The 17302-nt window shown below is 34.1% G+C and overlaps 2 protein-coding genes across 3 annotated transcripts in view; both read left to right on the top strand.

The window, feature by feature from the left end:
- The window catches only part of LOC123530255 (calpain-B-like), a 242053-nt gene that overhangs the window by 143296 nt on the left and 81455 nt on the right, over positions 1 to 17302 (top strand). The window lies entirely within an intron of this gene.
- Positions 1 to 17302, top strand: part of LOC123530206 (uncharacterized) — a 273691-nt gene that overhangs the window by 249484 nt on the left and 6905 nt on the right. Inside the window, exons 2-4 of one of the 2 annotated variants that reach the window (XM_053517562.1) lie at positions 12777 to 13014; positions 13810 to 14172; positions 16558 to 16633. In XM_053517562.1, the coding sequence (XP_053373537.1) occupies positions 12894 to 13014; positions 13810 to 14172; positions 16558 to 16633 (560 nt within the window). In that variant the 5' untranslated portion in view covers positions 12777 to 12893. The remainder of the gene's footprint in view (positions 1 to 12776; positions 13015 to 13809; positions 14173 to 16557; positions 16634 to 17302) is intronic. The other variant, XM_053517568.1, reaches the window with a different exon arrangement.

Genomic DNA, 17302 nt, shown 5'->3' with positions numbered 1-17302 from the left:
CTATGAATATAGGCATACAGACACTAAATAGAAAAATGGCGCGAAAACAAAATGGCGGATTCAAATAGTCCTCAGTTTTTTTTTTTTGTTTTTTTTTGTTCTTTTGCTCTTTGCTCTGTAGAGCTATTTTCCTTATTTTCTTTGCAATGTTTTGCTAAAATCACATGACAGATCTATGCTTGACATGTAGGTAGCATTTTCCTAATGAAATAATAACATGACTGAATATGTCATAGAAATTTAGATCATTCACCACCATTAAAAATTTGTGGTCTCATTTTTAGCTGATTTTGCAGTTTGTGTGTTTGACTGAAAATAGTTTTCTTGCATCAAACATGACCCCAACTTTTCTTTTGACTTTTATTCAGCACTGACAATATTCTTCAGGCATGTAAGATCTTAAATTTATGCAAAGCCAACATATATCAGGTTATATTAGGTTCATTGAAATTTCTTTGATATATATTTTCTGTGCTTAAACATGGATGCCTAACTGTTCTCAGCAGATTAATCACCATAAAGAATTCAATTTTTATCCAATTTTCCAGAATTTTAATCGACGTCCTGCATGTATCTCATTTGGGATGAAGTTGTATTCGAAAACCGCTCGACTAAAAAGAGTACATAGCATATATTTTCCATAAAAAACGTTTTGTTTGCTGCTAATGAACACCGTTTCTTGTATAAGTTAAGCTGATCATGTTCTCTGTGTGTGTCAATAACGCCCAGAATTGTTTGATATTTCGTCGAAATCACTACTTGCATTGATATCTCTCCTTCACAGATGATTTGCGGTTAATCAATCTCTGTCGCATCAACTTGCTTTAACCGGTTTCTTTAGGACTGTGTTCAAAATCAGGGTTTTTTTGTAGGCAATTGTAAATAAATCTTTGTTGTCTTGGCCATGTTCTTGTGATATTACGACGATTTCATCCCTGCGTTTTAGACTGATACGTATGTTCCTTCCTCAGAAACCTGTATGTCATGGAGAATGAAAAGTTTTGTCGGATACCCCAATTGTCAAGTACAGTAATCTAGTTTCAGTTCCTTATATTTTAGACAGTCACTTTTGTGCCTCTCACATAAATGATATGCCAATATTGAACATTTCCTGCATCTGCGTATATTTTTAACCTGTAAGATTTCTTTTAAGAAATAAAAAATCATCTGGATAAATCTTTACATGCTTCGGAAGTCTGAAAACGACCAGCTGCAGGGCGGAGAACTTAATGTTTGTATTATAATAAATGGTCTTACTAACAGGCTTGTATTGAATTATGGACAAAGACATATGCATGAAAAAAAATATCCTAAAGAAATCGGATAAAAACAATAGACACAATTGCTTGACAGTGTCCAGATTGGTCACTGCACTCTATCTGCTAAATAAATAAGTAAGTAAATGTTTTATTAACGTGACATGTGCATAAGTATCACAATACATATATACAAAAATAGTACAGCACCTGGCCCAATGGGCCTATAAGTCACCTAAAATCATATAATTATTTTAAAGTAATTATGGTGTACATGTATTACCCTATATTCTGTGGTTCATATTTAATATAGTTACAAATTTACTATCAACTGAGAAATATATACATGTATCACTGACATATGCGGACAACAATAAATAAGAACGTCTGTTATTAACTAATAAATAAATAAATAAAGTCAGTGGATGTAAACGATGAAACAATAGAATTTGAAGGATTACGTGTTCAGAAAAACATTTGCTTAAATTGATAAAAGTATATTCTATAAGTTTCTGTGGTTAATTTTCTTCCTCAACAGCTATCGTTCACATTTTAGGTGAACTGGAGAGAATTCATAGTTACAAAAATATTCAGTTTTTGCATTAACCATTACCAACACACGTTAAGTTAAGTGAAATACAAAATGTTACATGATTATTGTAAGTAGTAATGAGTTCAATATCACATTTTATTGAATCATTAAACATCTTCAATCATTGTCATCACATTTGAACAAAAATATGAAGAAGAATCTTTAGTCTTTGTCTACCTCATTTATTAACGAAAACAGATATGAATTTATAAAGGAACACTCCGGATAAAACGTTAACTACATACAGGAAATTTATAAGATATCAAAGATTTGATTGACAGCGTCAAAAACGGTCATTGCGTATTTTTGTGATGAAGTTTACAATAACCTGCTCCCGAACATTGCTGCAAATTTTTTATCCTGCGCTAAACATCGCCTTTGTTTCATGTATATAGTCTATTTCAAACTTAAAAAATCTCTACTAAAACACCGATTTAGACATTATGATTTGGAAGGATGACAGTGGAAAGATTAATAAATATAGTCCATGTAGATATTGGTTTTGTTTTGCAATATTTTAAAAGAAATGTGGCTATAAATTTTAGTGACGAACATCCCGCAAATACTTTCCGCGAAGGGATATGTTCGCGGCATAAAATTTGCAGCATGTTCGCGACACGTTCACATCATTTTGTAAGGGAATAAACACGACAGAAATACACACATTCTGTATTGATTGACCATTCTACACTTAGTCGCTACGCTTTCCTATTTGAATATCCGATGACAATTCATATGTGAGACTTGATGCTTTTCTCCTAAATCCTACAAATGGACAAAGGAAGTGTTCTTTGCTTAATTGTGCCCTTAAAAGTTTGGCTCTTAGTGTTCTAACTTCAGACACGTTGTTGAGTATATAGGTGTACTGATACCTTGAACTGACCATATCTATATGTTTTACTTTATACATTCTAGTATTTTGTAACTTACGTTATAGAACTTTGCTATACTGGCATGTCTCAAACGTGTTTAAAAAACAAAGACAAATATCAAACAGGGAATGCCACGCACCAAAAACGCAGCCTCCTCAAAACGAAACCCCCAGCACGCAGACGCGTGCACCACACACACACACACCACCCCCAGGTTGCCTGCTGGTCTAGTGGTAACACGCTTGACTGTCAACCCAGAGGTCCCGGGTTCGAATCCCGGTCCAGGCACTGGAAATTTCTGAGATGCTCTTGGTGGCCTGTACTGTTTTTTCTTCGCGCGTACCGGTGCTATACACCGGGCACATTAAAGAACTAGACTGTCTACTCGCAAAGAGCTAGGCTAAGTTAGCCGGACAGGTCTGTATCTAAAACGTTTTTTTCTCTCTCTCTGTTCTTCGGGATTTGTCTCACGCTGTTCCTCTGGTCAGATCGTTCTATGTCTGTACTATTAGAGGATAACATTTGGCGCCCTGAGTGGCTGCCTTTGCGCTATGTAAAGCGCCCTTGAACGTCATTACCAACTTTTAGTAACATCGATCTATCGGAAAATCGATAAATTTGCCTATATAAACAAAGAAGGAAAAAAAAACTTAAACTTAAATAGAAAAAGTTCTATTTGGAAATCAAAAATTCGATACCCCACAAATTAAAGTTTAATTTATTCCGGATATTATGAATATTTTTTTAAAAAAATATTTTAATATTTGGTTGGTCCTTTTTGACTTTAAATAGACCCACCTCAGTTCATATAGACTCTGTAGGAAACGGGTAAAAAAAACTGACTTTTTCAAATATAACAGATAAAATGAGATATTTTCCGCAAATAATCAAAAATTCGATACCCCTAAAAATGTAGAAAAATTATTCAGTTTTCGTTATGTGTAATTTGTTTTAATTTTTTTAATGGTTTATTTGGTCCTTTTTGCATTTTAGTGTGTACTGTGAACATTTCTTAAAAGATTCCGGCTTTTTCCGCCGTTATCCGTAAGTACTCGGAAGCTGTTACGAAAAATATTGTCGTCTGCTACTGCTAGTCTGACTTTGTCGGTACAAATTGTTATAGCTCAAAGCCTATGAATTGTAGGCAACTTCACACTCACAAAAAAAACTTATCATGAAAAGGGCGCTATATAAATCTAGTTTATATATTATATATATTGTCTGGAATATTGGTGGCATTACTTCCTACACAGGTCTGAGCTCCCAACTGGTGTTTTGCCATTCCTCGCCGCTGTGTTGTTTTATGCGCGTCCATGCTTTGATTGTTGTGGTTTGGGGAGCTTGCGTTTTTGGAACGTGTTTTCCCTACTGAGGATTCTTCATTTATTTTCCCCTTCCCAACAACCACGTCCCCTTTTTCTTTACCCCATCCCGATTTTCATATCTTTCATATAATCAAAATGTATTTTTGATGGATATTTGAAGCAACCCGTCTGCTATATATTTCCACTACAGTTTCTTTTGTGTGTGTCTGGCTGTGTTTTCTGAGGTCTAGAAATCCAAGAAATGTTTACTTTCCACGTTTTGAGTAGTACATAGAATAGCTAAATGCAAAACTTTTGTCATATACCTCTTTGATTAAATATTAAAATAGGAAAGAGGTTAACCAAAATCATAGCTTCTAATGTTTATCACTGTCATATAAAATAGAAAATGGTTCCAAATCTGCTATTAATTTACGAGTAAATATATAAATTGTATGACTGATGCCTAAAAATAAATAAACTATCAGGGCGTAGGTAGCCACAAATAAATGTTAATGGACAAGTTAGTGGACTTCGAGGGCTTAGTTTTAATTGTAGAATAGTTCTGGCTGGTGAATACTGACGTATATTTGGAGATATATCTCAGCGGTTTTGAAATTATTGATACAAAGAAAATCGTGTGCAGGCCCGAGCCTTTTGGGCCTAATAGGTAGCTATGCTAATGACTACCCTATACACGCATGTAGGGCAAATCGGACATAAATTCGATAAAAGTTCATCTAAATTTTTCAATGATAGTTGCTTTTAGGTAAAAATACATACATATATCTAGACTTCATGCACGATACAAGCATTCATTCCTTAGCTAAGTACAATCAAAGAGTGGAAGAATAGAAAGAGGGAGAAGAAGCAAAATATTTTAATAAAATTCACAGTTTTATCAGTTTCGGTCGTGCAAAATTTAAGTTTTTATTACATATAAGACTTGATTTCATCAGACAACGAGTCTGGCGTCCGGTCTCTTCCGGACTTAAGCTTAAATAAGTACTACCGATACCAAGCAAGAAGAAAATATCTTCTAAAATGATTTGATGTCTGAATTTAAGGATATCAAAAATGTATCTCGTCGGTTTTAGAGGACGAGCGTTGGGTGAGCCCCAGAATCAGCTAGTGTATACGCAGTGTTATATAGGTGTGTAGGAACGTTTTCAAAGTTGGATGTGCAAGTATGGTAGGGGGAATCCCATTCCGTAAGTAGGGGTACCGGGGTCGTATCCAGCAAAACTTTGATATGTTAAACGCTGAAACCGTTATTTTTGTCCGTTTTGAGAGAAAGAAAGCTCTGTCATAAACTGAAGTTTCACGAGTGTTTGAGCCGTTTTTACCCAAAGATAAGGTTATATCATAAGGATGTTTTAAACTGAAATGTTTCATAATAGAGTTTGAAGTTATAAATATTTACATTTTGCTTTTTTGTCTATGTTTTTGAGAGCATTTTTTCAATAAAATGGTCATGTTAGTTTTAGAAAATGTGGTAAGAGAATGTGGAGTGATGGTACGGGGGTCCTCTCTTCCCCCCCCCCCCCCCCCCCCCCCATAAAAATGAAACGCCAAATCCAGAATTATACGGAATTTTAACAGTCAGCCATCTAGGTTTAAGTTATATAATGACAAATAGCCTTAGAAAAAAAGGTATTTTAAGTAGCAATTTTTATTCGGATATGCGAGCCTTGTAGGGAGTGATACCATAAGTGATTTTGAATTTTCAAACGCCAAATGCTGGATTTCAATGACTTTTTATGATAAAAGTATCGGTATGTTCTCAATTGTCCTCCTACGCCATTGTCCTCCTACGTCTGTGTATACTCTATAGGTAATTGTTAATATATTGAAATTATTGATGCAACATAGTGCAGCCAAAATTACCCCATACAGCTTTAATATTTTCAAGTCACGCTATCGGTGTTTAAAATATTTAAACGTCAATGGAAATGGTGTTCATGAACAAAGAGTAATATGTAATGATATATATATATCGTCGAGGTACCAGTTTCAGTGACCCAAAGAAAACCACTGGCAGAATTAGATAAATTCTTGGAGAAGAACTAGTCTCATTTATGGATTACTATAGTCAAACCTTTCCCTAATATCAGAGGATGTAAACTTTCAGCAAAAAGTATTTGGTACTGTTTATCACAACCAACCCTGATCTGCCTTTTGTAGGACCAGTTTCAGTGACCCCTACCTTATTTCTAAACTAATAAAGGTAGCCAGTAACTGGCCTTTTGTCAATGTTAATTTTCACAAACTGATCAACAAAACAAGTTAGGCCTTGTTCATAATAAAGTACAAAGCAAATGGTTATACTGTACTGGTTATGCGGCATAAAAATTCTATAAATTATAAGTGGGTGGGGTTGGAAGACTGGCCATTATATGCACATTTGTTGGTAATATTCAAACAAACTATGTTGTATTATTCAACAAGATGCTGTTTATCTCATTTGATAAAATATGGAAACACTAGCCACCTCATGTCAACAGTATCAGAAGCGAAAGTTGTCATTTTTCAGATTGGCTATAATTTATGGTTAAATGATACAAGCCAATCATGGATTCCAAAGCTGTATATTTCCTAGAATTAATTGTCGGACTGTTCTGTCTGCATAAAAATCAGACAGAAAACAAGATGACATGTTCAACAAAACAGAAAATAAATCAAAATGTTTCTTATAACCAAAGAGCTAGATCGGAATTTGACAGCTTAAAAAAAAATAAGAAAAATGTCTCATAATTGGGGTTACCATGGAATAATAATACCACCAAACTGCCATTGTCAGCACAACACTTTCTTTGAGTGTATCGAAAGCTGAAATGTCACTATTAACGAACCTACTGTAATTAGTTGCCTAAAATACCGGTATTGCACTTGTAAATGGCAGCAAATTTTCAGAAGGTCACTGAAACAGGTCAGTCACTGAAACAGGTCCTCCTACGATACTAATCGTATTATGCAACTATAAATTATTAGATTTAAAAGCAACAACTATGGCGAGTAATTAAAATATTAATTTTTATTTTAAAAAATTTGACCTGAACTTTTTTCAAACAAATACAGTCAGATTTTTTTCATAATAAACCTCCCCCTCCTTGAATATCAAATGGTCGACCCCTTAGGAGCGGAGCATGAAAACCAACCTTCTTACTATATTTATCAGGAATTAAAGATGAGAGTTATACACGGATATGTAAGTACTTACTTTTATTTATTTACATGTCTTTTCTAGTGTTATAAGAGTAGAAAATGTTGTGGCACAGAAAACTATTATTGACAGATTCAACTCTTTTTCAAACACTAGAAATACTGTCAGTTCAATGGATTAGGACTTAAGTAGTTGTCCCTACTTGTAATAGCGATTTTTTTCCCATTCAAGCACGGGTCTTTGCCAGGGGAGTGATTTGTTAAAACTAGTACAGTTTCAACTCAGTGTCTCGAACTCGCTTATCTCGAAATTCCGGCTATCTCAAAGACATTCCCATGCCATGAATTCCCGGTCCAATACTACCACTTTATATTTCCCGCAGTAGTGGTCGCTGATAAGCGTACAATGACAAGTCTATATCTGCATGTAGTTCTCGTGTGGCTATCAGTGTGTAACATTATCGCTTTCGCATTAACCGTTAATAGATAGGCTATAGTGTTTATTTTTACCATCGGTATTCAAGAAATTACTTGAAGTGTTAAGGTAACTTGACAACCTTGACATTTTATAGGGTAAAAATACAAGTAAACATAACTCTCAAAATATACTAAGTACTTAAAATTGAACTTCAAACAAGAGCTGTTACTATAAGTGACAGACGCCCCCGAAGTGTGCCCAAGAATGCTATAGTTGTCTGCACAAAATGTGCCAGAATAGTTTAGGTATGAACCATTTTGTGACCAGATAAAAAAATGTTCTCCAAAGGTAACCTTGACCTTGGAGCTAGGGGTCTGGGTCTTGAGCATGACACATTAACTCATTATAGGGAACATTTGACAAGTAATTTTAACATCCCTTGATGGATAGCAGAGTTATTGACCGGACAAGAAACATTCAATGTTAACTTTTGACTTCTAAGTGTGGTCTTGACCTTGAAGCTAGGGGTCTTGGTCTTGCGCCTGACACGTCATCACAATATAGAGAACGTTTATGCCAAGTAATTTTAAAATACCTTCATCGATGGAAGAGTTATGGAACGTACAAGAAGCAGATCATATTAACCTTTAACCTTTAAATGTGACCTTGACCTTAGAGCTAGGATTCTGGCTTTTGTGCATGACACGTTTTCTCGTTATCCCATGATGAATGGAGTTACGAACCGGACACGAACCGGACACGAAACAGACCCTATTAACTTTTGACTTCTAAGTGTGACCTTGACCTTGGACCTAGGGGTCTCATTATGGTAAACATTTATGCAAAGTTGTTTCAAAATCCCTTCATGGATGACAGAGTTACGGACCGGACACGAAAAATACCCTATTAACCTTTGACTTCGAAGTATGACATTGACCTTGGAGCTAGGGATCTGGGTCTTGCGCATGACACATGTCTGATTATGATTAACATTTATGCCAAGATATTTCAATATGGACCGAACACAAAAACAGACCATGTTAACATTTGACCTCTATGTGTGACCTTGACCTAGGAGCTAAGGGTCTGGGTCTTGCGCATGACACGTCGTCTCATTATGATAAATATTTATGCCAAGTAATTTCAAAATCTCTTGATGAATGGCAGAGTTACGAACCGGATACGAAAGAGACCCTGTTAACGTTTGACTGGGTCTTAAGCATAACACGTCGTCCCATTAAGGTAAATATTTATGCCATGTTATTTCAAAATCCCTTCCTGGATGGCAGAGTTACAGCCTGGACAAAAATTTACAAATTTACGGTCGGACAGACGGACGGACAGTGCGATTTTAATATGCCAACCTTCGGGGGCATAAAAATAAAAGAACTTACTGTAGTGTAAATAAAAAGTTATTTGCTGAAACATCATTTTAAGGTGTAAGGGAGATATTAATAAATAAAAAACCCTAAAATTATCAAATGTTTGTGTTAAAATTCACGAAATAGATATATACTTGAAAAATATATTAAGCCACATTAGCTCTAATAGGTTTAATCTGTGCACTAGTCAGTAGTGTACGTGTATTCACAACTCTGCTTTGCAACGATGTTATATTTCGGAATGTCATGGGTCAGAGAGATAACATAACCGATAGGTAGACGGGTAGGTGGATCACTTTTACTCGGCGCTGAGTTAACAAACTGTATGGAATCTAAAGTGGTAGTATATTGATGGCATGCGAAAAACACCTGCACGAAATATCATTTTTGAGTCAAATTTCGGTTAACTCGAAGTAAAATGCTCGGTCCCTTGGAATTCCAGATACCGAGTTTCACCTGTATATAAATCATGGTCGTAATTTTTGGGAAAATATCATAAAGTTAGTGATTTTATCTTTTTAGGTTATATTTTGTAAATCACACTACTGGCCAGCTTGCTTAGCTCAAAAGGGAGAGCGTAAATCTACGGATCATGCGGTCGTGTGTTCGAGCCCCGGTCTTTGAGACGATTTGAAAAAAAAAGACATTGCGTATATACATTGCTACTGAAGACATTTAGTCCTCCACCTCTGATCTGATTCATATGGATAAGATTTATCATTGTGCATCTAATCAGGAGTAATGGAATGCTTAAATATGATAGATATAAAAAGAAAATTTAAACATACAATAGATACAATGTCCAATAATTTATACTAGATATAGAGACTTACCCTAAAGCTTCTTTACACAAGGGAAACAATCCGTTTATATAGTGAAATTGTTGAGTGAACACCGTTTGTTAATCCTAATCCTGCCCATGTTATATCAGTGCAAAGGAAAAGTAACCTATCTATGTTAAATGCCATGTATGATAACACAGTTATTCATTTAACAGTCTTGAAATAGGTTTCTTCGATTGTCTCATATTTCTAGATATATTTCCCATACTTTGACGCATATGTATGGGTAGTTGAGATTGTTCTCTTTCTAGCAGTAGCCTTTTTCAACATATTTCACCTTGTAAAATTCTGTGGGTTTTGACTTTTTAAAAAAATCGTCTGTTTGTTGACAAATTTCACCACGGAAAATGTCCTACTTTTCCCATGGCAATCAATTATTTGATCTTATAGTTTTGTATTCAGGTTGCTAATCTATGTGGCAAGTATGCATGCTTTTTCCATGATTAGAGGTAAAAAGTGCATAGTTTGCATGAGGTTCTCGGTCAATAGCCACCTAGGACTATCATAAAGTCTTTGCGGAGTTGTCTCCATTTTTTCCATATATTTCACCCAGGATCATTTTCTCAAATAACTCTTTTTCAGGAAATGATATTTTAATAATTTTTCAGTCCTTGTATTTTGATGCAGTTAACTACACATATATTTAATATAGATAGCTCCTACTTGAAGTTTGCATTTTAGTTACAATGCCTACTAGATATATTTATCTACTTATCACTACGCACGGCAAACTAATGGCTAACTAATGGACAATTATCCCCGATAAAAATAGATCAGAATACAACAGCTCGGTCCTATTTTTTTCCTATAAGTTTGTTGTCAGTTGCTTATTATCTTGACAGTTTAACTGAAAATATATTATATGAAATCAATTACCAAATTTAGATCACAGAAACATGACTGAACTTTTGTCTTACATGTAACATGTTTGATAACAGAACTTTCATTGTGTTTCGTCGGCTTTACCTGACATTTTCATGGAAGAAAGCAGTGACGTTATCACCTTTTTACTTTTCAAGTAAAGACGCCTTTGACTATAACAAATATTAAAACATGTATTGCCTTGTATTTGTGGAGTCATCTGTCTCACATGATTGGCTGTAAATGGCATCACTCTGTGTTGATATCTGCAACGCAGTATTATAACAATAAAAAAGGGTACATCTCAAAGTTTTGAATCCCATTTTCACAAACATTCAGAAATCCTTTCCACTGATTCAGTACCGTTTAAATTTCCACTTTGTGAAGTATAAAGCGAAGGTACTAACTAACTCATCTCGGCGACGGCCTCGGTAATGAATTTTTGGTCAACATTTTTGTCTACTTTTCATTTTCGTCCATTCGTTTAATTTACTCTATGGATTTGCTTTATTTTCATATCGTATATGATTTGAATCGTCGCTCTGGCACGAATATATCATTATTAATGCCCTTTTGACTTCAAAATATAAGAATGTGTCCAGAGTGTTTAAACAAGATGTTTTTATGCAATATATCTATACAAAATAACTGCGACATAATTACAAGTTTACTTGATTTACATTAACTTGAAACAGGCGTTGTGCACACCAGCAAGGCCTGAATGGTGTGTGCTCTTTGAACATACTGTAATCTAAAAAGTAATATTGTGTCATTTCATTTTCCCAAATATTGTTACCATAATTTATATACAGCTGAAACTCGATATCTCCAGTCAAAAGGATCAAGCATTCGATTATCGTATTCAATGAACTAAGACAATGGTTTTGCCTTTTAGGGTTATTCAGATGCTTGGAACCAGTGATAACAGATAAAACTTGACCGTAATGTGTTCATGTACAATAAATGATATGGATTGATATCATGCAAGTCTGATAAATGTATTTGATATTTTTCACTATGATAATACCGGATGTATTTCATTCTAATATTTTGATAATTTACAGTAAAATACATATTTCATACTGTCACACTTGAAAATCATAACATCATTGTTATTTTAGCTATTTTTATCATTATTGTTGCTGTTTATGTTGTTTATGTTGTTGTTGTTGTTGTCAGATGCCCTTAAAGGGTCTTGACTTTTATCAATAAACTTGAATCTTGAAGCTTATAAATGTAAATATCTGAGCTTATGTCTATTTATCTTTTAGCTATGTATGTTAAATGTGTTGATGCATATTTGAAAATTACCATGGACGTGGTGACATCACGTGCTAGCATTTCTACTAATTTCCTAACATCCACTACTTGTTTAATTACTTTCTGCTATTTTATACATTTGTAAGGTAAATGCTCTTTGTAAGCTATCTGAATAAAGCTTAAAGGTACTTTAGATAAAAAAATTCATATTTAAAAACATGAACAATTACTTCTTTTAGTATTATAATATATAAACATAAAATTAACAAATTTATGAGTATTTAACAATACTATGCATTACGTTTGGAGGGGCCTGGGGTCTTCGCCATATGACCTATAATTGCGTCGGTGCGACGTTACACCGAACAAAAAAGAAAAAGGATCTATACAAGTGTAAATTATGCATAGATAATATTTATACACAATGAAAGTTTGATTTTATTTTTTACCTTGAGTCTTGCGCTCTATTTTTAGGAATAAATTGATTCTCTTGCATTCGTTACCAGCCCGTACATGAAATTGAAGCATGGTGCACACAGGAATTACAATATAAACAGCATGAATATGAACATTTACGCATTGATACTATAAGTGACTTGATTTTTTAATCATAACACTTGCATAAACGCAACCATCCTTAATTCAAATTTAAGAATTTTGAAGTCGAAAATCCAAAATTACTGAACATGATAATGATACATTTATTGTAATATTACATGATCAACATTGCTCACGTTATCCAATTATATTTATTAGTGTCCTATATAATATGTCTTCTTTTTTAAATCAATTTCCTGTGTATACAATTAATTGAGTAATTTCTATAGGCAGATTGAGACGAGTACCGTGCGAAGTGTGACTGTTTTACGATGTAGCCTGTCATGGTCTTTGTCCTCCGTACCCAGAAGATTGGGAAAAGAACAGGTTATATATGAACTGCACAGATGGGCTGTCCTATCATTGTGCTAAGGATAACACCACAAGAGAATATGTTGAAGCATGTGCCGAGCCAGTGCGTTGCGAACGTGGTAATTGTCTTTACCATAGATGTCTTCAAATCAAACAGTACTAGCAATTTTTGAATATTTTCCGATCAAAATCATTATCTAAAATCTGTGTATTCGCGATAAAGATAAAGTAGAAAATGCTCACCAACGTTTTTTCGCTTGCTTGCTGGTTTATATACTTAGCGTCATTGAAAAGTTACCACTTAATATATACCTCTTTACTTGTTTATACAATTTCTACGTCACTTTTTCATGGCCTGTGCGCGGTCTATTACTCATAGACCCTGCCAAATCAAGTCTCCTAACCAATTTCATAACTGTCAGGTGAGAGCAGCACATACGACGTGCAATTTCACACGAAAGTTCGGCTTCAACCTTGTCAATGGCCTGATGGCGTTGGTCGTGCTTTAAATGTGGCATTCTTAGCAAAGATATTCTGGATTTTTAACGTATTCCTTTAAGTCTGTCGACTAACTTTCAAGTGCAATAAATGATTGCGATAGAATTTTCGTACATGTCGACATTGCTTGAAAAAGTCATTTTGCACGTGCAGCCCGTGCCTCAAATGGAGTTAATCGAATTTGACAAATCTTTACACCAGTGACGTCTCAGTTGCCTAAAAAATGTAGTCGTGTTATGCTTTTAACACAGTCCAGTGCGATTTTTAAAGTGACTGCAAGAAAGTCTTATTTATTTCAATTATAAAAATATGTAAATATATAAAAAGGAGACGCAATTTAATAAAAATAATGTCTATTTTCAACATATTAAGTGATAATTTAATTAGGTTTATTCCCATAGGCATATTGTTATACATATTTTTATAATAAGTTTGACTATGACATCATTTCAGGTAAAGAGCCAAGAATAGTTTTTCCAGCAGGGCACGAAAAGACAGCAATTGTAGTTTGTCGATACTGTGATAATGAAAATTTTTACAATCCTTATGAATTGAAATTGTCTAGTACATACTATAGATGTCCAAAATGGAAAAGTCAGTGTGACAGTAATGTTGGGCAGATTAAGTGCGACTATGAAAGGGGAGTTGAGAGGTACTATACGAATTATAGATGCAGGTGTGATGTAAGAAAAGGTTACATCCAAGAGCTGGCAGTTTGTCCAACAGAATCACCTTGCCAGGAAGCGTCAGACTTGAAATGCGTTCCACACCAGTGTGGCTCTACCTCGGATGACATTTCACAAGAGTTATTGAAGGGTCTGTGATTTTTGTATTGAAAATTAAAGTAAAATATATGTGTATTACTCTATGTGCAGTTGCTTTTCAAAAACGGTATTTATATCCAATTATTACACAAGTTACTGCTTATCATTATAGGTGAAATTTACCACGATTCTCTGTTCCGAAATACAATAAAAGAGTCGGAAAAAGAAAACAGACATTAATAATTATTAACATTAGATAATTTTAACATTGATTTTAATGGATAAAATGTAAAATACCAGCGATATCAATCGCAAAACTTTTCAACAATTATATTACTTAGATGCAATGATATTATGTACACATATTAAATGGTGCCAGTAACAACTGAGGGCACGTTATTGTCGTTAAATGAATATCTAAACTTAACTTTGGTTATTGTGCACACTTCCGGTTATTGGAAAGTATTACTATATATAAACTAACATTAACTATGATGTTTTTACAAAAACGGTATGTGTAGTGAGTCAATGATGGAAGGAAGATATATGTTCTTGTTTTATTAGCATCATTAGAGCATTTTAGATCCTACTGGAGGTATGTGTTGCTGTTGACACAGTTCTTTATCTTCTTATGCACTTTGATGTGAGCATCTGCCAAATCTTGATTAACGCACTTTTAGTTGTTTTAAATGTATAAGTTCTCCATTCAATTACTGTAGCCTTTAATCGCTTTCCTTTTTTCTAAGTTTCTGTGTTTAGTTTCAATTTTCTTGGAAATTAAGTCCCTCCTTGATATTTCGTGGCACTATGATTGTCTTTCATCTTCAATATCCTCTTGTGGTGTGGTGTGCATGATTTGGAATATTGTCCCTACCTATTTTGTTTGGTAAGGGTTGAGCGATAGATAAATATAAATACCTATATGTGGTTGTCATGCAGTGTAGACTATCATTGATAATATCCCAAAAGTCTAGACACTCTGTTACTAACATGGAAATTATTCTTCACAAAACCATTTTGTACACCACATATAGCCTTATTTATAGCGCACTACTTTTCATATTACATACCAATTTATTTTGACGCATATACTAAGTAAGGCCCTGTTTAGCCCGGCTTTGAATTCATCTTTACGTTAGTTTTAATATTACTCTGGTATTGATGGGCAGGTCTTTAGTCATTTTCTCAATTTATGTACCAAGGCGCTTTAACCCAACGTTTTATAGTACCTGTATTGAATCAGTTTTGTTTTCTCGTCTTCGTAACATTTTGGAATGTTTTTATAGAAAAGTTTTTAGAGACATTTTTACTACAGTGGTTGTCTTGATAACGTATAACGTTAAGGATTCTAGGGTCGAAAAGATACAGAATCAATTCGTTTTTAATTTTAATTTTTCTAAGATGGCATATCAACACGTGAAGGTACTTTGTCTGATACTAGTAACACTTTCTGCTGCAACTGTTCAATGGCCTGTGTTTTATGCATTAGTAATGTTATAAAACCATTGTAGACATTGAATATGGTAAATTGATTATTTTTGTAGTACACCTCTATAGGGGTGTATTTGTGTTTCTGCAAAGGTCATGCGAGAATGCCACCCAGCTGCCTGGTTCTTTTCAGATGTACGTCTGCGCTTGAAATAATACTAAGAGGAATGCCAGAGGTCTTAAGCTGGAAAGTCGCCACATGATCATAATGTGCCTGCAAAAATTGAAAAAATGAGGCATTTGTGTTTTTACGGCGTTGTTCTGTTATGTTTCTAAATCAATTAAAAGGTTTCTGATAATATATGGGAATGTGATTCTATCGTTGTTCTTGTTCAACGTTCAAGATCAAATGTAGGTTTGAAATAAGCATAGATAATTAACGTAATAGTGATAAATATGAGTAATCTCTCTTAATCTGTATGATATACTTGAAACAATACATTCAATTTATATAATATAAATATAGCAAAATACGCATTAGAGATAAGTATCACACAAGATTTCAAATGTATAGATATACTGTGAACTTTATAGATCTGTTTGCTGTCTTTGTTTGAAATGTTTCTTAAGTTTTATACCATTATATATCCCTGTGGTTTAATGACATATTTAACTTTGTATATATGGTGGCCATTGTACATGCATTGCATGAATTCTGTCAAAGGATTAGAAAGCTCATAACAGTAGTTTAAATATAACTGTAATCTTTTCTTTTAAGGAAGATGACTGTTTTACTAAATTTTCCGACTTCAAGACTATAGTGTAAAATTGAAACTCGCATTTTTATTTGTACTTAGATGATCCTTTTACGCCATTTCAAGATACCGATATCTTATTATCTACTTATAATTACAAGAAAATATTTATTTCGTCGAAATTTGCTAGTTTTTCTAAATTCTGATATATCATTCTCAGAAGTTTAGGAATTTTTGCCAGTATTTTCCTTCAGATTATTGTTGTGCACCAGTGTGTGATGAAGGTTATCAAAGAAATGAAACGTCTGACGTATGTGATCCGATTTCAAGGTAAGAACATATATGACGATCATTTGCGAAAGTGTTATAAAGTGAAGAAGGCTGTTAGAAAATATAAGCATTATGTATATTAAAGATATCCAATGGCCATCTTTCACTAAAATATTTTATCTTTATATATTCCACTTCAGATGTAGAAATTCCTCACAAAAATGTATTTAACTTTGTTAATATATTAATAAATTTTGTATGTTGAGCTACATTCAGAATTAAATGTCATACAGTAACAGTCGATTGTTAAAAACTTCCCGTTTTAGTGGTAGTACAATAGGAGCTTTATCTTGGATGCTGTATTCGGCTGAAGTGGATTTAGCCGGGACAGATCACCCGAGGCGCGCAAGCGCCGAGTGTGATCTGACCTGGCAAAATTCAAGAGAGCCGAATACATAATCCCAGATCTAGCTACTGTTATAATGGCCCTTTTATTATATACCTCGACCTTTTTGTTTGTTGTTTTGTTATCGAGTAAAATCTTCTATGTTTGTCGATGTTATTTTTAATTTTTAATTAATGAGTGTTGTTTTTGTGTGCACTATTTATAGAACTGTGTAAGATCATGTTTACTAAATGAAAGTAGTATGGCGATATACAATGCAAAAGAACAATACGGACTTTTTTCCTGCCTGTTCGTATTTTCTTGTTAAATACAAGCTGTTTTCT

Source organism: Mercenaria mercenaria, chromosome 1 (assembly GCF_021730395.1).
Source record: "Mercenaria mercenaria strain notata chromosome 1, MADL_Memer_1, whole genome shotgun sequence".
In the NCBI taxonomy this organism is placed as follows: Eukaryota; Metazoa; Mollusca; class Bivalvia; order Venerida; family Veneridae; genus Mercenaria; species Mercenaria mercenaria.
The sequence above is the reverse complement of the archived record's forward strand: the minus strand, read 5'-3'. Positions and strand labels throughout refer to the sequence as shown.